This window comes from Chiloscyllium plagiosum, unplaced genomic scaffold (genome assembly GCF_037043375.1).
Source record: "Chiloscyllium plagiosum isolate Xiang-an unplaced genomic scaffold, Cpla_swu_hap1 HiC_scaffold_28, whole genome shotgun sequence".
In the NCBI taxonomy this organism is placed as follows: Eukaryota; Metazoa; Chordata; class Chondrichthyes; order Orectolobiformes; family Hemiscylliidae; genus Chiloscyllium; species Chiloscyllium plagiosum.
The window spans coordinates 48,819,670-48,842,504 of record NW_028270166.1 but is presented as its reverse complement, the minus strand read 5'-3'; the positions used below and the strand labels follow the sequence as shown (position 1 = coordinate 48,842,504).

The 22,835-nt window shown below is 41.3% G+C and overlaps 1 protein-coding gene across 1 annotated transcript in view; it reads left to right on the top strand.

Moving 5' to 3' along the window:
- Positions 1 to 2,903: 2,903 nt before the first annotated feature.
- LOC122565140 (zinc finger protein 462-like) overlaps positions 2,904 to 22,835 on the top strand; it is a 59,726-nt gene continuing 39,794 nt past the window's right edge. The window contains exons 1-4 of the mRNA XM_043720804.2: positions 2,904 to 4,682; positions 11,917 to 12,119; positions 21,763 to 21,809; positions 22,179 to 22,343. Of these exons, the coding sequence (XP_043576739.2) occupies positions 2,904 to 4,682; positions 11,917 to 12,119; positions 21,763 to 21,809; positions 22,179 to 22,343 (2,194 nt within the window). The remainder of the gene's footprint in view (positions 4,683 to 11,916; positions 12,120 to 21,762; positions 21,810 to 22,178; positions 22,344 to 22,835) is intronic.

Here is a 22,835-nt window from a genome sequence, read left to right as displayed (position 1 = left end):
TTCGATCTCATGGAATACAAGAAGAACTAGCCATTTGGATACAGAACTGGCTCAAAGGTAGAAGAACCGAGGGTGCTGGTGGAGGGTTGTTTTTCAGACTGGAGACCTGTGACCAGTGGAGTGCCACAATGATCAGTGCGGGGTCCACTATTTTTTGTCATTTCCATAAATGATTTGGATGCGAGCATAAGAGGTACAGTTAGTAAGTTTGCAGATGACACCAAAATTGGAAATGTAGTGGACAGCAAAGTGGGATACCTCAGATTACAACAGGATCTTGACCAGATGGGCCAATGGGCTGAGACATGGCAGATGGAGTTTAAATCAGATAGATGCGAGGTGCTGCATTTTGGGAAAGCAAATCTTAGCGAGACATATGCACTTAATGGTAAGGTCCTAGGAAGTGTTGCTGAACAAAGAGACCTTGGAGTGCAGGTTCATAGCTCCTTGAAAGTGGATCGCAGGTAGGTAGGATAGTGAAGAAGGCGTTTGGTATGCTTTCCTTTATTGGTCAGTATTGAGTACAGGGGTAGGGAGGTCATGTTGCGGCTGTACAGGACATTGGTTAGGCCACTGTTGAAATATTGCGTGCAATTCTGGTCTTCCTATTGGAAAGATGTTATGAAACTTGCAAGGGTTCAGAAAAGATTTACAAGGATGTTGCCAGGGTTGGAGGATTTGAGCTGTAGGGAGAGGCTGAACAGGCTAGGGCTGATTTTCCCTGGAGCGTCGAAAGCTGAGAGGTGACCTTATAGAGGTTTACAAAATTTATGAGGGGCATGGATTGGATAAATAGGCAAAGTCTTTTCCCTAGAGTGGGGGAGTCCAGAATTCAAGGGCATAGGTTTAGGGTGAGAGCGGAAAGATATAAAAGAGACCTAAGGGCCAACGTTTTCATGCAGAGCGTGGTACATGTACGGAATGAGCTGCTAGAGGAAGTGGTGGAGGCTGGTACAATTGCAACATTGAAGAGGCATTTGGATGGGTATATGAATAGAAAGGGTTTGGAGGGATATGGGCTAGGTGCTGGTAGGTGGGACTAGATTGGGTTGGGATATCTGGTCGACATGGACGGGTTGGGCCGAAGAGTCTGTTTCCATGCTGTACATCTCTATGACTCTGTTACTTGTCTATATCCTGGAACAGCCCACCTCTCAACTGGTCTGTTTTGGAAGCTGTGGCTGTACTTCAAATTTACTTTAAAATTAAGAAAACAGTTTTTATTTTGAAGTGAATGTATGCTCTTTTGATGACTTAACACTGTGGATGCTGGAAATCTGAATTACCAACAGAAAATGGTGAATAAACTCAGTGGGCCTGACAGCATCTATGGAGACAGGAACAGAGTTAAAGTTTGAATCCAAAAATTTTTTTTTTAAGACTTCAGTTTTGGTCTTATGCTGTGTAATCTGCATATCACTGTGTAAATTAACTCTGATATTCACTCTCTCTGTGTAGGACAAGACTCAAGAGTTAGGAACAGGAGTGACTTGAGTGAAGATTTGATCTACAACAGTCATGTTATTCAGTCAGGTGACCACTTCCAAAACAGTGGTGAGCATCCTTATGGATACAAAGCTTTCAAGGAAAATATGAATCCATTTTGTGAGACGGTTGGGAAATCAAGAGCACCAGAAGATTCAAACAAACAAGTTGCTTTTTCCAATACCAGTGCGACATTTGCCATCGAACAGGTGATGGATGTGTGTAGCATTGCACATGATGATATATGCGATAAACCCAAGATTTTCAATAACCAGTCAGAATTGGATCACTGCTTGCTGAAGGACACTACTTCTTCCTTCAAAAGTGCTGAGGAACTGGAAGTTAAAAACCTGGGTCATACAAAACTTGAAACTATGTTGGGAGTAAAGAAGGCAATTGAACCATCTGAAAGTTTCATGTTTTTTCCTCTTGATGGAGCACCGAATATTCTGCCGAAACAGATTAATCCTGATAAAGAAAACAAAGGTGGGACAGAAATGGAAGTAAGTGGGAAATTAGTTACAGAGACTGGTAAAACGTCCTGTTTATGGTGTGAACACTACACATTTAATGAACGATACTTTGAAGAACATACAAAAGAACAGCATAGTTGCATTGAACATGACAAAGCGGCTTTGATGTCCACAACAGAGCCAGAGGACTTAGGATGTGAAGAACAGGACTTCACTTCACAAGTTGATTCAATTAATAATGCTTCTCAGAATGGAGAGACAATAGTGAGAAAGAGTGAACTGTATAGAACTGAATGTAAAAATCCTGTCTCACCAAGTAATTCAGATGACATAACTGACCGTTTCAAACCTTTCAAGGATATGCGACAGAAGTCTGTAATACATGCCACTTTTAGGCAAAAGGTCAGAAGAACATTAAACCTTAAAAATAACCAAACTATATTCTATATGAAACGACTATGTTTATTTCATTGTATTTTTTGTCGATTTCATACTTTGTACCGTCGTTGTGTCTTGCGCCATGTGAGAAGTATGCATCGCAACCAAATCGGAAGTCCTAAATGCTATGTTAGGGTTTCAAATGGCTTAAATACACTGAAGTGTTGTGAAAAGGATTGCACTTTAAAAAAGTTAACTTCGTACAGTGGTCCATTGTCCTTAGAAAGAAAGGGTTTTCGAATACCAAAACCAGATACAAGTATAAGAGGTGAAAATGTAAATTTGATGCCTTCTGTTGCAAAACCATCACTTTGTACTAGTAAATCAGATATTATTGAATCTAAAAATTGCTTAATTAAGCAGCACAGTAATTCATGTTATGAAACATCATTGGTCCATGATCAAACACAATTTTCATTACTTTATCTTGCTAATGATTCAGATGTTAAAACAAGTTCAGAAATACCTCCAGATCCTCTAGGAGCTCTTCCGTGTTTTTCATCCTTAATGACTACTGATGAGAAGATAACCTATGGTGATCTGAATATTAAAGCTCAGCCATCTTCAAGGAAATGCCTCGCATTGGAAGCCATAGTAGAAAGCCTGAAAAGTCGTGTGGCATCACCAATCAAATGCAGGCCAGCAGTTACATTGCTCAATGATCGAATAGCAAGGCCCAGGCGAAGCATTCCGTTTTGTAGAACAACAGAGGAGCAGCAGGCTAAGTGGGTGATGGAGGCATATAATTTCTTAAAGCAACAGAAGATTGAAAGAGCTGCAGAGTTTTCATCCTGTGACGATGATTATCTCCTTGATGCAATGGCTGAAATTGAAGTTGTGCTATCTGATACAGATGATAAAAGTAACAATTCAAAAGTCTATAGAAATTATGGTACTTTAAATGAAAACATTGCAAAAGCAACAGAAGACAAAAGTGAAATTCTCAGTCTTCCATCAAGTGCAAACATGGAACCAGGAAATGTTTGTACTTTATTGTACAAATGTGATATCTGTCCTTTTTCAAGTGCTAACATTATATCTGTCCTGTCGCACTATGGCAGACAACACCCTGAAGAGGACATACCATACCACAGGATCCAGAAATATAGCTGTAAGATGAATATGCAGATGGGATTGGACTTACATTTGCCCACACACAGTTTATCTTGGGTTGATTCTAAATCTGCTGATTCACTTGTCCCTTGCTTTACTAGATCTTCAGCATTGTGTTTCTGTGAACATTGTTCATTCAGTGGAGACTGGATTTCTTTAATTGAGCATTATCAAAAATTTCATACATCTACAAACTTAACCAAATATGGTGGACAGAAAAAGTCAGCGAGAAGAATTGTCAACAATGTACAGGCCAGGGCACCATTAGCTTCCACCTCCACTTCTAGCAGTGAGCCACAGGTGGTGTTTCAGTGCCAGCTCTGTAATTTTACCTGCTCATCAAGACGAGTCATTTGTCGACACTATTGCATCAGGCAGAGCATTATTTGTGCTCAAGTTGAAGATTCTGATATTCTTTTCAAATGTGCCTTGTGTGGGTACACTCATTTAACTCAGGAAGGGCTCATTAACCATTATCTCATATACCATGATATTGAACCTCAATTTAGCTCTCATGGCATGAAGACAGGCCAAAATGAACTTGTCTCATTATTGTCCAGTGATGAGGATCTGAAGGCTGGTATGGAGAAACAGATATGTATGCTATGTTCATTTAAGGCTATTACTCAGAAAGAACTTTTGTTCCATTATAAATTACGACATCCAAGATTTTATTCCCAAAATAGATGCACTATTGAATGTAAAAATCATGCCAATTTGCATATGACAAACCTCGATCCACAATTTTGTGAAGCAAAAAGTTTCAGGAATACAAGTGAATGTGGAAATGCTATGTTGGAGTGGGGAATGAATATGGTCCGTACCAAGGAACCTTTAGCCTTTGGCAGTGAACTTGAATTGATCAGCCATAAGGGAGATCGAGATTTGATAATGACAGTGCCTGTCAGAGAGCACCTGAGAAATCAGAACACCAACCCAATCCATTCTGGACAGAAGATCACCAAGGCTGTAAACTCATTAGATGTAACAAGATTGCCATCTAAACAATTTCCACTGAATGGATGTGGAAGTCAATGCTTAGAATATAACATAATGCCAGGAAAGCAAAATATTGACAGCAGTGACATTTTTTGTGAATTTGATCCTGTAAATAAAAGCACAGTCCAGGAATGTGTATTTGGTGCCGAAGATGACTGGCAACAAGGAGACCTGGTATGGTGCACTGGTTCTTAATTGTTATTGAGTTTTAATTCTTTTTAGCATCACATAGGGAATGGGAAAAAGTGAAGAATAATATAGTTTTTATTTACTTTTGACACAGTTATCAGGTTGAATTTACAAGACACTAAATGGGGAGTTCAACTGAGGTCAAAGCTAATTTCAATATTTATAATACATTTTTGACTTGTCTTGTTTGAATATTTAATCAGAAATAAGATCAGAGCAACTTGGTGTGAAAGATTTGCTAAATTAGATAGTAATTCGAATGAACTTTTGCAGAGCTGTTACACTGCACCCCTAGGACAGGTGTGCATGACATAAAATGAAACCTAGATCTTCTGGCTGATAGGTGTGGACCACTAAAAACCCCACTAAATCAGGTAATGTAATAGAGCTTTGTTAGCTTCAGGTAATCTGGGAGGTATATGTAATTTTGCCTTGTGGCTTTTATGGCACAGTAGCAGCATTCCTATCTCTGAGCCAGGAAGCTTGCATTTAAGTTCCACCCAGTCCAGAGGTGGGTATAGAAAATAATTTCAGCTTATGGGGGGCTCTTGTGGTACTGTGTTTGTTCCTACTTCTGGACCAGGAGGCATGGTTCAAGTCTAACTGCTCCAGTGGTGTGTCATAACATGGCTGAATAGGTTGATTTTAAAAAAAAACTAATTTCAACTTGCATTGAGTATGATCATTTTCCAAGCTTATTTCTCCTTTGTATCTTAGATTGTAACTGCGATTGTTTATTTCACTTTGTCCAAATTGTTTTATCTCAGGAATTTTAAGCAAAAATTCTAAGATTCCAAATCCTTGTCAAATAAGCAGATGTTCTAATTAACTTGAATTATTAGTGAGCTTTGAGAAGATTTGTAGCTAAGGTTGAGATTCTGGATGTCGGTTTGCTCGCTGAGCTGGAAGGTTCATTTTCTGACATTTCATCACCATATTAGGTAACATCTTCAGTGAGCATCCAGACGGAGCACTGCTGATGTTTAACTGCTTTCTATTAGTATGTTTGGGTTTCTTTGGGTTTGTGATGTCATTTTCCTGTCCATCGACTTGGACCTCATTTACCACCCCATGAGAAAAAGAACAGAAAATGACATCACCACCCCAAAGAAACCACCTCTCCCACCTCTTTTACTTCCCTCCTTATTCATTTTTGAAACCTCTAAACCCCGGAACATCCGACAATCGTTCTTTAACATCCAAGTCTCCGTAATATCATAGCTTCGAGTAATGATCCATGATCTAAGTTCATCGCTCTTATTCCTGACACTACTTGTGACACACTTCAGACCATCGCACTGACTGCAACTTTGCCCTGTCAACTGTCTATCCTTCCTCACAGATTCTCTGCATGCTGCATCTGCCTGTTCACCAGCTACCCTATCTTCTGATGCATAGCTTTGTTTCCCATCTCCCTGCCAAACTAGTTTAAATCCTCCTGAAGAACTCTAGCAAACTTCCCACCCAGACTATTGGTACCCCTCCAGTTCAGCTGCAACCCATCCTCCTTGTTGTGGTCTGCCTTCCCCAGAAGGTGTCCAATTATCCACTTATCTGAAGTCCTCCTTTCTACACTAGCTCTACAGCCACGTGTTCAACTGCACCTGCTCTCTGTTCCTAGCCCCTCAAGCCTGTGGCACCACTAGCAATCCTGAGATTCTGCTCGTTCTGCCTTTTAGCTTCCAACCTAACTCCCTATATTCACTTTTCAGGTCCTCATTCCTTTTTCCTAGCTATGTCATTGGTACCAATGTGTACCACGACTTGTGGCTGCTCTCCCTCCCCTTTTAAGAATCCTGTAGACTTGATCCGAGTTAATGAAGTCAACCTGAAAAATTGTGGAGTGATTCATTTTGAAAGGTTGAGTTTGAATGAAGATTAATGTGTTAAAAGCAGGATTCTTGGCAGTGGGGAGGAACTGAGGGATCTTGGGGTCAACACCCGTAGATCCTTCAAAGTTGCCACCCAAGTTGACAGGGATTTGTAAAAAGGGATATGGTGCATTGGCTTTCATCAGCAGAGGGATTGAGTTTAAGAGCTGCGAGGTTATGCTGCAGCTCTATAAAACCATGGTTAGACCACACTTGGAATATTGTGTCCAGTTCTGGTCACCTCATTACAGGAACGATGTGGAAGCTTTAGAGAGGGTGCAGAGGGCATTTATCAGGTTGCTGCTTGGACTGGAGGGCAAATCTTAGGTTGAGGGAGGTAGGGTTTTGCTTGTTGGAGCGAAGAGGAATGAGAGGTGACTTGATAGAGGTGTACAAGATGTTCTGACAGGCATTGATAGAGTGTATAAACATACTTTTTCCCAGATGGGAAATGTTTATCACAAAAGGCCGGAATTTTAAATTGATTGGAGGAAGATTTGGGGGAGATGTCAGAGGTAGGTTCTTTGCACAGAGTGGTGGGTGCGTGGAATGCACTGCCAGCAGTGGTAGTAGAGTCAGATAAATAGGGACATTAAAGCAACTCTTGAATAGGCACATGGATGACAGTAAAATGTCAGGTATACAGTTGATCTTAGAGTAGGATAAAAAGTCAGCACAACATAGAGGGCCCATACTGTGCTGTACTGTTCTATGTTGTTCTATATCAAGGTGGCACTGGAAAAGCATAGCAGGTCAGGCAGCGTCTAAGGAGCAGAAAAATCGACATTTCGGGGATAAACCATTCCTGATAATGAGCTTATGCCCGAAACATCGATTCTTCTGTTCCTTGGTTGCTGCTTGACCTGCCGTGCTTTTCCACTGCCACACATTTCGACTCTGATCTCACTTTCACCTATGTTCTTCTATTTGACAGCATTTGGCCTATATTCCTCTAAACCCTTCCTTTTCATGTACCCATCCAGATGCCCTTTAAATGTTGTAGTTGTACCAGCCTCCACCAGTTTTACTATCTCTGGCAGTTCATTCCATACAGGCACCCCCCACCTGTATGAAAAAGTTGCCTCTTTGGTCCCTTTTAGATCTTTCCCCTCTCACCCTAAACCTATGTCCTGTAGTTTTTGATTCCCCAACCCTGGAGAAAAGACCTCGGCTATTCACATTATCCATGCCCCTCATAATTTTACAGACCTCTGTAAAGTCACCCCTCAGCCTCTGATGCTCCAGGGAATATAGGCCCAGCATCTTCAACCTCACCATTTAGCTGAAGCCCTCCAACCCAGGAACATCTTGGAATTTTTTCTGAACCCTTTCAAGTTTAACAATATCCTCCAGCAGCAAGACCAGAATTGCACTCAGTATTTCTAAAATGACCTAACCAATGTCCTGTACTCAATGCACTAACCAATAAAAGCAAGCTTATCAAATGGCTGCTTCACTATCCTATCTACCTGTGACTCCACTTTCAAGGAACTATGAACCTGCACTCCAAGGTCTTTTTTTTTCAGCAACACTCCCCAGGACCTTACCATTAAGTGTATAAGTCCTGCCCATTTTTGCCTTTCCAAAATGGGGCACCTCTTGCTTATCTAAATTAAGCTCCATCTGCCACTCAGCCCATTGGTCCGTCTGATGAAGGTCCCATTGTACTCCAAGATGACCTTCTTGACTGTCCACTACATTGCCAAGTTTGATGTCATCTGCACACTTACGAACCATACCTGTTACAGATCAGAGCAGACCCTTAACTTTTTGTAATTTTCAAGTCAAATATAAGTTGCCTGTTCCAGGCTCAATGCGATTGGTCAAACTACTCACGTTAAGCAAAACACAATTTATTTAAACCTTGTACGTAAAACACAACCAAAGAAAAGAGAAATTTAGAATAACTTAACTCTATTTAAAAACTTTAACAGAATAATTGATACAGTAATTATTACTAATTAACTGTTCCAGTATAGTAATGTTTCACCCTTGGCACAAAGGAAGATTCTGACACAGATTCTCACATGCAATTCTCCCATTCAGGAGGAAGAAAGCATCAAAAGAAAATTCAGAGTGAGTAGCAGCGAGGAGACATTCACTGAAACCTCTAATTCTGTTTCGATTTCAATAGCTTCTGATGCTGCTCAGAAATCCTGATCGGAGAAAGCTAGCCACACCCATTCTGGCTGCATTTCAAGAAAGCAGTGGTATTCACTCTTAAACCTTTTGAAGTGACAGCATCATTACAGACCTGTTATATTCACCTCCAAATCATTTGTATAAATGATGAAAAGCAGTGGACCCAGCCCCAATCCTTGCAGGATACTGCAGATCACAGGTCTCCAGTCTGCAAAACAGCGCTTCACCACCACCTGTCTCCTACCTTCAAGCAATTTTGCATCCATATAGCTAGCTGTCCCTGGATTACATGTGATCTAACCTTCCTAACTAGTCTATCATGCGGAACCTTGTTGAATGCCTTGCTGAAGTCCATATGGGCAATGTTCACTGCTCTGCCTTGATCAATCATCTTTGTCACTTCCTCAGTCAAGTTGGTGAGATGCCATTTCCCACACAAATCCATGTTGACTATCACTAATCAGTCCTTACCTTCTCATCATATTGCAGCTGCTCTTACCTCCTGAACTACTATCTCCCAACCAGTCTAATTTAAATTCATCTTGACAGCATTAACAAACCTTCCCATGAGGATATTGATCCCATTCCTGTTCAGATGTAACCCCATTCAACTTGTATGCATCCTACCTCCTTAGAAATGCTCCCACGGCCCCAGTAATCTAAAACCCTCCATCCTGCACAAAACAAATTATGATAAACTTGTATAAGACATTGGTTTAGCCTCAATTGGAATATTGTATAAAGATGTGGGAACCACAGTTTCTTGCCAATTGTCAAGGGTAACCTCTGTCACAATTATTTGGCCTATGAGCTGGTAACATTTCTCTGAATTCCTAAAATGTGACACCTACTTTGTAATTTATCAAATGAAAAGACTCCCATAAATGATTCCAAGAATGTCTAACTTCAGAAATTCTTGGAAAAGATGAGTTGACAGAAGTATTCAAAATCATGAATGGTCTGTTGTTAGAATCTGCAATGGGACTAGGTAAGTTCCTCTTTGAGAGTTAGCACAAACATAATGGCCTGAATTGCCTTTCTCTTGCATCTTTACATGGATAGTAATTTGGAGAAGGAAGATTTTAAACAGATCATTGATGAAATGAGTAAAGATGGATATGCTCACATATTTAATTAATGATGATTAGCAAAGATGGAGAGGGATATTCTCTCAATATTTTATTGCAAATACCCATTGTGTTGTTAATAAACAAAGTTATTCAAATATGAGGACTATGTTTGAAGTTATAGGGTTATAAATTAAAGAGCATGATTTATTGTATGTAGCTGACTTAGTATGATGAGGGTGGCTCAGTGGTTAGCACTGTTTCCTCATAGCGCCAGGGACCTGGGATTGATTCCAACCTCCGGCGACTGTCTTTGTGGAGTTTGCACATTCTCCCCTGTCTGCATGGGTTTCGTCTGGGTGCTCCGGTTTCCTCCCACAGATGTGCAGGTCAGGTGAATTGGCTATGTTGAGTTGCCCATAGTGTTAGGTGCATTAGTCAGTGGGAAATGGGTCTGGGGGGGTTACTCTTCAGGTTGGTGTGGACTTGTTGGGCTGAAGGGCCTGTTTCCACACTGTAGGGAATCTAATCCAATCTAATCTATGATACTTGTTGGGTGCCACAAACTTTTTTTTAAAATATGTCATTGTTCATTAACAGTCTTTGCTGTTGAACTCATTTTCCCAGCACTGTTCTCATTCCTTTGTTTTAGGTTTTCATCCTGAAAATGCCCCAATCCAAACTCCGGTTAAAGTTACAAATCACACAACAACAGGTTATAGTCCAACAGTTTATTTGGAAGTACTAGCATATGGAGCACTGCTCCTTCATCAGGTAGCTGTGGAGCAGGATCATGAGGCAACAACATTTATAGCAAAAGATCACAGTGTCAGAAACTGAAACGATATATTGAACAAACCTAGATTGTTGTTAAGTCTTTCATCTTTTGGAATTGGTTGCAGGTTTTGGTTCATTAATATGTAAATCTCAGAACGACTTTTCAGTCACCTTCCCGAGATAACTCTAGGTTTTATATGAAATAAACAGGTGACATCTCAGCTCGGACAATGCATGAACGATGAGGTTAGATTCTGTCTGTATCCCAATCTTGAGTACAGATCCAACCCTCCAACTCTGCATAGCCCTTTTAGATTAGATTACTTACAGTGTGGAAACAGGCCTTCGGCCCAACAAGTCCACACCGACCCTTCAAAGAGTAACCCACCCAGACCCATTCCCCTACATTTACCCATTCACCTAACACTATAGGCAATTTAGCATGGCCAATTCACCTACCTGTCCATCTTCCTTCCCACCTGTCTGCTCAACCCTCCACTTCAACCTATTACCCCCCCTCCCCCTTTTATCTACCTATCGACTTCCCTGCTACCTTTCCCACAACCCCAAACCCCGTCCCTATAATCTCTCAGCCCATTGGTCCACAAGCTTCATTCCTGATGAGGGCTTATGCCTGAAATGTCAACTCTCCTGCTCCTCTGTTGCCTGACCAGCTGTGCTTTTCTAGCACCACATTTTTTTGACTACCGTCGTTTTCCAGTTAGGCAAGTAGCCACCTTCCGAGCTCACTTGGGAGGCAGGTGATCAGCTGGGGACAAGTTGAGGCGCTTAAGTTGACATTAATTGCCCACCTAAGGACTTTAATTGCTAATGAATTGAGAAACATGTCCATGGACTTTCTCATCTGGTACTTAATTGAAGAACTAGGGAAAAAGGACTAATTTTCTCACCAGGACAAATATGTCCGATTCTTTTCCCGCAGCACCTCCCAGAGAGAGGGAAGTTGCAGCTATGCTTTAATAGATGTTGTCAAATTAACAAAAAGCTTATTGCTTTGATAAACATTTTTACTGAAACTTTGTGGAGGCCCAGACTGTTTGAGGTCCAAGGTTGTATTGCCCACTCCTTAGTATTAACCCTTTCCTACCCGTGTACTACAGATGTGACTCTGCCAGGTGGAGTGTTTTCCCTCTTGATTCATATTGACCTAGATTTACATGAGCTGTTTGTCATGTGGTCCATTGCTATCTTGATATCAAGGGTAGTCATTCTCACCTGATTTGAGAAGCCTTTGTCCACAAAGCAGCAATAAATTGCAATTTTTAAATATTTTAAGAGTGCAATATGAAATATCCCTCTTATCTATTTGCTGGAACATTAATGCCATTTTAAAAATTTAAGACAACAGGCAATGAGGTGTTAAGCAGAGATCGTGCTTCTCGGGTGAAAGCAACGTGCTTGGAGAATACAGTGAAGCACAGTTCATTGGAAGGATATCGCTGTGGGCACTGTGCACGGCTTTTTAAAGCACTGGCAGGACTTCGCAACCATGAAAGGATACACTTTACATCCAAAACATGCCACCGCTCTATAACGAAGAGCAGGTAATACAGATTTCTTTATTTGAATGTGTTTTGTTTATGATCCCAATATACATTGGCATGTGATATTTCATTTCAAGTAATTGTGTTAATGCTACATTTCTTAAGCACTGGAAGTATAGTCTACTTTGATCATTTTTGAATAAACTACATTTCTGAAAATGAGACTTTTGCGTTTAGATGATATTGCACTTACTCTTAGTTCCAAATGTAAAGCTGAAATGTAAATTCCTAAAACTTCAGGGCTGTCACTATGCCAGTTTGTTTATCCCCAATTAGTTATTTTGTACAGCCTGCCTATGTACCTGACAACATACCAGCAGTCAAATAAAGAATTTCATTGCTGGTGTAAAGACAGGTGTTCTCATAATTAGTTGATCAAATATGTGACAATGCTGCCCCTTTAACAAGGTATGCTGTCCTTAGGTTTTTTTTAATCAAGATGGGTTGTAAAGACAGAGGTGCCCAATTTGTCTGGAAATGGTTACTTTTGAACAATGGCAGTGAAGTGGCCAGTTCTCCCAGTTCGGGTTTTGTTTTCTAGGTCGGTTTAGTAGAGCTAATGAGATATTTGCATCACTGTCAGAGGAGATATCTGGGGAAAATGAGGTGAAAACTCCTGGTACCAAATAACAGCTACAGTGAAAAGAGATTCTATGTTTTCACAGATGTTTCTTGACTGAACTTTCTCTTTGAAACTCTCCTGCCTGTAAGGACCTGTGTTTGAATTTACCATTTGCCAAGAGGTGTGTTTTTGGGATGTTGCGGGAATTGGAACAGCCTCGTTAATTTGTGATTTTGAGTTGGTTAGGTTTTCAAATAGTGAAGTTACTCTAAATTCTGTTTTCTTTTGTTCATGTTTCAAGTGTAGTGTGTAAATAAATTCTGTTTTGCTTGAAGCTGAGTGGTTTGACCAGCTATATCCCTACTGGAATATTCACTTTACATCTACCTTTCAAAAAAAAAGTAAGGTCTGGGCTACCTTCTTGAAATATTTTGAGGGGGGTCTGGCCTGGTCCATAACAGACTGGGGGCTTATTTGGAATTTATTCTATTGTACCAGTTTGGGATGAGGGTTGTTGGACTTAAAGGTAATGAGTGGTAGATATTGGTGTCTTTTGTTCCAGGTGTTGAATTTAGTTGGTTTAAGCAGTGCTTGGTTGTAGTAATGGCTCTTTCAGGCATCAAGAGTTTTCTGGGGTTGGAAGAAATGACTTTGGGGGTTCTACAAAAGATGAATAAAGCAAAGCTACTGGAATTGGCAGACAAGCTGGGGTTGGAGTTACCTTCATTCATGAGAAAAGGACAGATAATTACAGCAATAGCACGGCATTTAAATTTGCTGGAAAAGCCATCAAAATCTTTGGAAACTGCTAAACAGATGACGCTTCAGGAATCTAAGGACGGACCCTGGTCAAACATGCATTGAGTTTGAAAGAGAGGTGATTATTTTGGAGGATTTCAAAAATTCACTTCCTGAAGTAGTGAGAACTCGTGAGAACAGGTGGAGGACAATGTAGATTACTTTAGCTCAGAGAAGTTAATTGAGTTACAACAGAAAGTTGAAAAATTGAAGCAGTTGTATCAAAAGCATACATGGAAGAGGAATGTGAGTGTATCCTTGAGTGCTACTATCTTAAGAATGATGTCTTAATGAGGAAATGGAGACCATCACATATTCAGGGCAGTTGAACAATGGGCAGATGTTCATAAAGTTCTATTACCAGTGTATTTATAGAAAGGTGTTGAGATAGCGCATGAACTCCCAGTACGAGGTCATTTAGGAGTAAGAAAAACTCAAGCTAAAATATAAAAAACATATTTGCTCGCCTGGACTGACAAGGATGTAATTGAAGTTTGCCAGCCAGACATGTCATACGTGTCAGGTAATTGGAAAACCACAGGCAGTAATAAAACCTGCACCTTTAACACCTATTCCTACATTTGAGGAACCTTTTTACAAGCGCCTTAATTGATTACATATGACCCCTAGCTAAAGCGTAGTGGGAATCATTATTTGTTAACAATAATGGATGTGTCCACTAGATTTCTAGAGGCCATTTTATTTTGCAATATCGCTGCTAAAAGGATCTTAGAAGAGTTACTCAAATTTTTCACTAGATACAGACTACCAAAAAACTTTACATCAAAGTTATTCAAGGAAGTTATGGGCAGCTTAGGAATTCAAATCTGCTGTGTACCATCCAGAGTCACAGGGAGTGCTAGAAAGGTGGCATCAGACATTAAGGCCATGTTAGGGGCTTATTGTCAAGACTGTCCAGATGATTGGGATAAAGGAATTCTGTTTGTACTTCTTGCCAACAAAGATGCACCAAATGAATTGACCAAATTTAATCCATTTGAATTGGTCTTTTGGGCATTAAGTGAGAGGACCACTGAAATTCAAGAGGAATTGCTGAGTCAGAATTTAGAGACCACATCTTTGGACTGTGACAAATTTTAGGGAATGATTACGTAGGGAGGAAATCTGCTAGACAGCATTTAAAAGTATCACAACACATGATGAAACAGGACGAAGACAAATCAAAAATTACAATTTTGCTAATGGACTTAGCGTTAGTGTTACTTCCTGTGGTAGGTGAAAGCAATGCTTAGTGGACCTTATCAAATTTAAAGGAGATTGAGTGAAGTGAGTTACTTGATAAGGGCTTCAGATAGAAAGAAATGTGTCATATGAATATGCTCAAACGATATTTTGATAGGGAAGAAAAGCAAAAGGAGAATGTGTTATTAGTTACAACATAGAGTGAAGAACCAGGCTTAGAGGATTCTAAGTTAAACATTCCTCAAAGTAAATTGGGCAAATGAGAAAGTTTCCAAAAATTGGGATAAATTATTGAGTTATCTTCCAGAGGAAAAGCGAAATGACCTGAAAGAGTTATTATTGTCGCATATGGGGATATGTAGAAATAAGCTGCGAGGTACTAATCTACTTATGCATGATGTAGATAAAGGAAATGCTGTTCAAATTAAGCAACATCCGTTTAGACATCTAAAATTGGCACATGTTCAAAAGGAGGTTGACTGCATGCTCCAAGACTGCATAATTGAAGTGAGTTGCAACAACTAGAGCTCACCCATAATAATGGTGACAAAACCAGGTGGTACCCAATGGTTTTTGCAAAGTCAATACATTTACAAAGTCTGATTCATATCCGATTGTACATTTGGAAGACAGTATTGAGAAGGTGGGACAAGCAACTTATATTTCTAAGTTGGACTTGCTCAGAGGTACCTGGCAGCTACCTTTATCCGAAAGAGCAAAGACAGTAACGCTAAAACTTGAATGGGTTCAAGTTTCCTATCGGAAAGATGTTGTGAAACTTGAAGGCGTTCAGAAAAGATTTACAAGGATGTTGCCAAAGTTGGAGGATTTGAACTATAGGGAGAGGCTGAACAGGCTGGGGCTGTTTTCCCTGGAGCGTCGGAGGCTGAGGGGTGACGTTATAGAGATTTAGAAAATTGAGGGGCACGGATAGGATAAATAGATAAATCTTTTCCCTGGGGTGGGGGAGTCCAGAACTAGAGGGCATAGATTTAGGGTGAGAGGGGAAAGATATAAAAGAGACCTAAGGGGCAACTTTTTCACGCAGAGTGTGGTATGTGTATGGAATGAGCTGCCAGAGGAAGTGGTGGAGGCTGGTACAATTGCAACATTGAAGAGGCATTTGTATGGGTATCTAAATGGGAAGAGTTTGGAGGAATATGGGCCAGGTGCTAGCAGGTGGGACTAGATTGGGTTGGGATATCTGGTTGGCATGTACAGGTTGGACCGAAGGGTCTGTTTCTATGCTGTACCTCTCTAAGACTCTATGAATGGACTGTAACAATTTAAAGTTGTGCTGCTTGGTTTGAAAAATGTGCCAGCTGCACTTCAAAGACTAAATATTAAGGTCATTTCTAAACTACCCAATTGTGTGGTTTACATCGATGACTTGGTGATTTTTTCGTCACACGTGGAAGGAATATTTGCAGCATTTATCAGAATTATTTGATCAACTTTGGAAGGCAGGTTTGATGATAAACCTGGCAAGAGGTGAATTTGCTAAAGGAGAAAGTGATCACTGCAGATGCTGGAGATCAGAGCTGAAAATGTGTTGCTGGAAAAGCGCAGCAGGTCAGGCAGCATCCAAGGAACAGGAGAATCGACGTTTCGAGCATAAGCCCTTCTTCAGGAATGAGGAAAGTTTGTCCAGCAGGCTAAGATAAAAGGTAGGGAGGAGGGACCTGGGGGAGGGGCATTGGAAATGCGATAGGTGGAGGGAGGTCAAGGTGAGGGTGATCGGCCGGAGTGGGGTGGGGGAGGAGAGGTCAGGAAGAAGATTGCAGGTTAGGAAGGCGGTGCTGAGTTCGAGGGATTTGACTGAGACAAGGTGGGGGGAGGAGAAATGAGGAAACTGAAGAAATCTGAGTTTATCCCTTGTGGTTGGAGGGTTCCCAGGCGGAAGATGAGGCGCTCTTCCTCCAACCGTCGTGTTGCCATGGTCTGGCGATGGAGGAGTCCAAGGACCTGCATGTCTTTGGTGGAGTGGGAGGGGGAGTTGAAGTGTTGAGCCACGGGGTGGTTGGGTTGGTTGGTCCGGGTGTCCCAGAGTTGAAATTTGCTAAAGCCCAAGTCACCTTCGTGTTATTGGACATGGAAAGATGACCCTACAAATATAAAAGCAAAGGTTATGAGGAGCTTCTTATACCATTGAAGAGATCAGTACTACGATTCCTGGGATTCATTGGATTTTATTAGAAATTTGTACTGAATTTTAGCAGTGTGGCTGCACCACTCACTAAATTACGAAAGAAAAGCAAGAAGTTTCAGTGGAAGGTAGACTGTCAAAAGGCATTTGACAGCCAGAAAACTGTGTTACCACTGCACCAGTACTAGCCACACCTAATTCACAAAGCCATTCAAAGTAACTATTGTGAGTGATGTGGGTGTCGATGCTGTGCTCTTGAAAGAAGACGAGAGGTTAGAAAGACCTATCGTGTATTTCTCCAGAAGTATTCAATAATTGAGAAGGAGACTTTGAGCTAGGAGTTGCTGTTGGAACATTTATATTGCCAGTAACCGCATGGGCCCCAGCTATGCCTGCCTGTTCGTAAGATATGTGGAATAGTCCATCTTCTGCAGCTACACTGGCACCACCCCCTACCTTTTCCTCCGCTACATTGATGACTGTATCGGCGCTGCCTCGTGCTCCCACGAGGAGGTCGAACAGTTCATCCACTTTACCAACACCTTCCACCCTGACCTCAAATTTACCTGGACCGTCTCAGACTCCTCCCTCCCCTTCCTAGACCTTTCCATTTCTATCTCGGGCAACCGAATCAACACTGACATTTACTATAAACCGACCGACTCCCACAGCTACCTAGACTACACCTCCTCCCACCCTGCCCCCTGTAAAAACGCCATCCCATATTCTCAATTCCTTCGTCTCCGCCACATCTGCTCCCAGGAGGACCAGTTCCAATACCGTACAACCCAGATGGCCTCCTTCTTCAAAGACCGCAATTTACCCCCAGACGTGGTCGACGATGCCCTCCATGACATCTCCTCCACTTCCCGCTCCTCTGCCCTTGAGCCCTGCCCCTCCAAACGCCACCAGGGCAGAACCTCACTGGTCCACACCTACCACCCCACCAACCTCCATATACAGCGTATCATCCGCCATCATTTCCGCAACCTCCAAACAGACCCCACCACCAAGGATATATTTCCCTCCCCTCCCCTATCAGCGTTCCGAAAAGGCCACTCCCTCCGTGACTCCCTCGTCAGGTCCACACCCCCCACCAACCCAACCTCCACTCCTGGCACCTTCCCCTGCAACCGCAAGAAATGCAAAACTTGCGCCCACACCTCCCCCCTTACTTCCCTCCAAGGCCCCAAGGGATCCTTCCATATCCGCCACAAATTCACCTGCACCTCCACACACATCATTTATTGCATCCGCTGCACCCGATGTGGCCTCCTCTATATTGGGGAGACAGGCCGCCTACTTGCGGAACGTTTCGGAGAACACCTCTGGGACACCTGGACCAACCAATCCAACCACCCCATGGCTCAACACTTCAACTCCTCCTCCCACTCTGCCAAGGACATGCAGGTCCTTGGACTCCTCCATCGCCAGACCATAGCAACACGACGGTTGGAGGAAGAGTGCCTCATCTTCTGCCTAGGAACCCTCCAACCACAAGGGATGAACTCAGATTTCTCCAGTTTCCTCATTTCCCCTCCCCCCACCTTGTCTCAGTCAAATCCCTCGAACTCAGCACCGCCTTCCTAACCTGCAATCTCCGCCCCACCCCACTCTGGCCTATCACCCTCACCTTGACCTCCTTCCACCTATCGCATTTCCAACACCCCTCCCCCAAGTCCCTCCTCCCTACCTTTTATCTTAGCCTGCTGGACACACTTTCCTCATTCCTGAAGAAGGGCTTATGCCCGAAACGTCGATTCTCCTGTACCTTGGATGCTGCCTGACCTGCTGTGCTTTTCCAGTAACACATTTTCAGCAGCGTTCATCAGTAATGTGTCTGAGACAATCGTATATACTGATTTATAACCCATTAAAATTTTTGGAGAAATTTAAGGACAAACATTCCTGACTGTTTAGATGGAGCTCATTTATACAGCCATTCAGTTTGAAAATTGTACATGTGGCAAGGCAAGAAAATGTGATGCCGATGCATTGTGGAGACTTGGATGAGAAACTGAGGCATTTGGTGACAGGAGTAAATGGATGGAAATAGAATGTAGTATTGCAGGTTTAAATGGTTGTAGTCGATGTAATGTATATGTATTGTAGTGTACTGACAGTGTAAGACTAAGGGATTTTTAAAATGAAGCCATCTTTGTATATTGATGGTTTGTTTCTTTCTTAAGGGGGAAGTGTGATGATCCTGCCTCTTTAATGAGGTTATTTGCCCTTAGTTTTTTTTCCAAGAGGGGTTGTAAGGACAGAGATGTGGATTTCTGTGGAAATGGTTGCTTTGAACAGTGGCAGGGACTTGGCTAGTTCTCCCAATTCAGTTTTTATTTTCTAGTTTGGTTTAGTTATAACAGGCAGTCAGAAAACTCCTGGTAGCAGAGACGCAGCTACAATGAAAAGAGGTTCCATGCTTCCGCAGATACTTCTTGACTAAACTTTCTCTGAAACCTCTCCTGCCTATAAGGATCTGTATTTGAATTTACTATTTGCTAAAGGGTGTGTTTTTGGGATGTTCTGGGAATTGGAACTGCTTTAAGTTGCAATTTTGAGTTGGTTGGATTGATATTCTAAATTCTGTTTTCCTTTGTTTGTGTTTCAAGTGTAGTGTTTAATTAAATTCTGTTTTGCTTGAAACTGAGTGAGCTGCATCCCTACTGGAATATCCACTTTTTATGTCTGCCTTTAAAGGTTACCTTCTTAAAATATTTTGAAGGAGCCTGAGCTTGTCCATAACAAATTAAAAAATGTTTGCTTGTTTGTAATAGGCAGAGCACAGAGCATACTTGACCAACATAAACTGTCTTACGTTAGTTGTAACTCTTGTAAATGGGCGGTAGTTGGTGAAGAATCTTAAGTCTAACAATAGACTTAAGAAAACAACTGACCTCAATGTGACACACTTTCAGTTTATGAAAACAGCACTCATTCATTTGCCAGAACCCAATCTCTACAAATGGAATAAATACATTCAAATTGTCTAGTAGCTTGGGAAGCTTGTGGTTCCACAAACATCTCAAAACATTCAGTCTCTCCACCACTAATACTCAGAAATACAATGGGCGCTATCTACAAAATGAACTTCAAAAATTCACTCTGGCTCCTTAGACAAAACCTTTCAAACCCACACTACTGCCATTTGAGGAAAAGGACAGAAGATATATCGGCTGAAAATGTGTTGCTGGAAAAGCGCAGCAGGTCAGGCAGCATCCAAGGAACAGGAGAATCGACGTTTCGGGCATAAGCCCTTCAGGAATCAGAAGATTCTTCAGAATATTCTTCAGAAGATATATGGGAACTTGCAATTTCCCCTTCAAGCCACTCACTATCCTGACTTGAAAACACATCATTATTCTTTCAGTGTCACTGGATCAAAGTCCTGGAACTCTCTCCCCAATGGTGAAGTGATTCTGCCCATGGCAAATGAAGGTACCTTACCTTACCATCACCATCTCAAAGGATGAGCAATGAATGCTGGTTCAGCTAGCAATGCCCGTGATCCATGAATGAATTTTTTAAAAAAATGTTAGCTGTTGCTTTCTTTGTGGCAACGATCTGGCCCCTTTTATGGTTGTAATTTGAAATTTGGCTTCTTGAGTTTAGACTGATGACTGCAACACATAAAGCCTTGGTCAAATGTCTAGCTCACCCTCGCTCTTGTTCTTGCACTCGCTCTCGTTGTCTCTTCAGTTTAGTACAACCAACGGACTTCATTTATGAAATTGAAGGAAGCAGTTTGTTTGCAGAATCTAAAAATGTACAATTTTAAATCTTTCTGCATGCAGTCAAGTTGGGAAGATGAACTAAAACCGATTAAAGCATTTGGAAGATCTTTCAATAATACTGACATGGATATTCAAATTAGGAGCAGATTTAGGCCACTTAACCCCTTGAACTTGCTGCACCATTCAGTCAGATCATTATATCAGATTCCTGCACATTTCTGATAACCTTTTACCCCCTTGCTAAGAACCCATCCAACTGTGCCTTTTAAAAAGTTAAGACTGCTTCCACCACCTTTTGAGAAAGAGCTCCAAGATTTACAACTTTTCGTAAGGAAAAAGATTTTTTTCAATTTCTGCTTTAAATAGGCAATCTCTGTTTTGAAACAGTGATCACTAGTTTGAGATTCTTCCACAACAGGAAGCAATCTTTCCACATCAGGAAGTAACCTTTCCACATCCATCCTGTCAAGCCCTTTCAGGATATTTTACATTTCAATCCAGTCATATCTTTTATAATCTCCAATTGATCCAACCATCATCTAACCTTGTCTTATAAGAGAAACCTGGATCAGTGGTGCTGGAAGAGCACAGCAATTCAGGCAGCATCCGACGAGCAGCAAAAATTGACGTTTCGGGCAAAAGCCCTTCATCAGGAATTCATTCCTGATGAAGGGCTTTTGCCCGAAATGTCGATTTTGCTGCTCGTCGGATGCTGCCTGAATTGTGGTGCTCTTCCAGCACCACTGATCCAGAATCTGGTTTCCAGCATCTGCAGTCATTGTTTTTACCTCTTATAAGAGAAACCTACTGATTCCAGGTTTTGTTCTGGCAAACATTTTTGGAATTGCATCCAATGCAATCACATCCTCCTTAAATAAGGAGACGAATACTACACACAGTACTCCAGATATAGTTTCATCAGTGCCCTGAATAACTGAAGTATAATCTCCCTCACTTTGTATTCAACTCCTCTTGCAATAAACGATAATATTCTATTAGCTTTCCTAATTACTTGCTGTACCAGCATACTAACATTTTTTTTACACATGGACATCCAGACCCCTTTGCATCTCAGAGCTTGTCAGCTTTTTCCATTTAGATAATATATTGTACTTTTAAAAATACATCTGAAGGGTTAAGAGGGGCCTTGAATTATGTGTGAAAAGCTAATTATTTCTTCCTTTTTCCCCAATTTAGAAAAAGAAAAGGTGGCTTTAAACGTGACATCCAGATTACTAGTTCAGGTATTTTGACTTCTTGCTTAGGATTGTCATCAAGTTTTAACTTGCATTAAGTTTGGCTAATTTTAAAGATTATATAAAGCTGTTCTGCCTGAGGGAAGTTACTGAACTAAACTGCTTGCAATAGTATTACTGCACAGAATTACCTGCAATAATTGTTATTGATACATTAGGTACTTATATTTTTCTTGAGTTATGTCTCTCGGCCAAAGTTGGTATATGATACATGAACACTTGAAAATTCAGTTTTGTTGGAATTGTTGAAAGGACTATTAATTTTTATCAGATTAATTTTGAGGAAAATATAATTGTGAATAAAGTGGTACATAATTCTTTAAAGTTGAATGTAATTTTTCTATATGGATGTTGCAGAAGGTGGAAACTACAGATGCCCCAGGTGTTCGTACTCCACCCCAATAATTGAACAGTTAAGATCTCATTCACTCAAAGTGCATGGAAGATTTCTTATGCCAAAACTACGTGCAGCAGTTTCAGATGCTGAAAAAACTGGAGGATACATGTATCAAGCGTTCAATGGTAGGACTTCACTTCTTTCTTGCTCTCCTTCTTCAATCTCTGTCTCTCTTCTCTATCATCTCCTCCCCATCCACTTGTGCCCCCTGCTTCACTTCCCTGTACCCTCTGATTCTTTCTCCTCCCAGCCACGATTCTTTTCTTTTTCCCCGATCCCTCCAACCTTCACCTCTGATTTTCGCTGCCCCCCCGCCGCCACCCCATGCATCCTGACTCTCTGCTGCTGAACCCCATTTCAAAAGCTTGCGCACCCCAACACATACGCCTAATGCTGTGTTTATGTATGACTTCACACATCCATTCCATATAATGACGTCATGCTCGAGATGTTTACAGTCTATTTTGATATAACGTGATAGTTCTGTTCCCATGTAATCCTGTATTACAAGAAAATTGCGTAATAGTACCCCCATTTAAAGCATTGGGCCAGAATTGCTTTATAACCAATACAGGTAAGGAAAGTTTGTGTTCTACAAATAATGATCAAAATTCTCC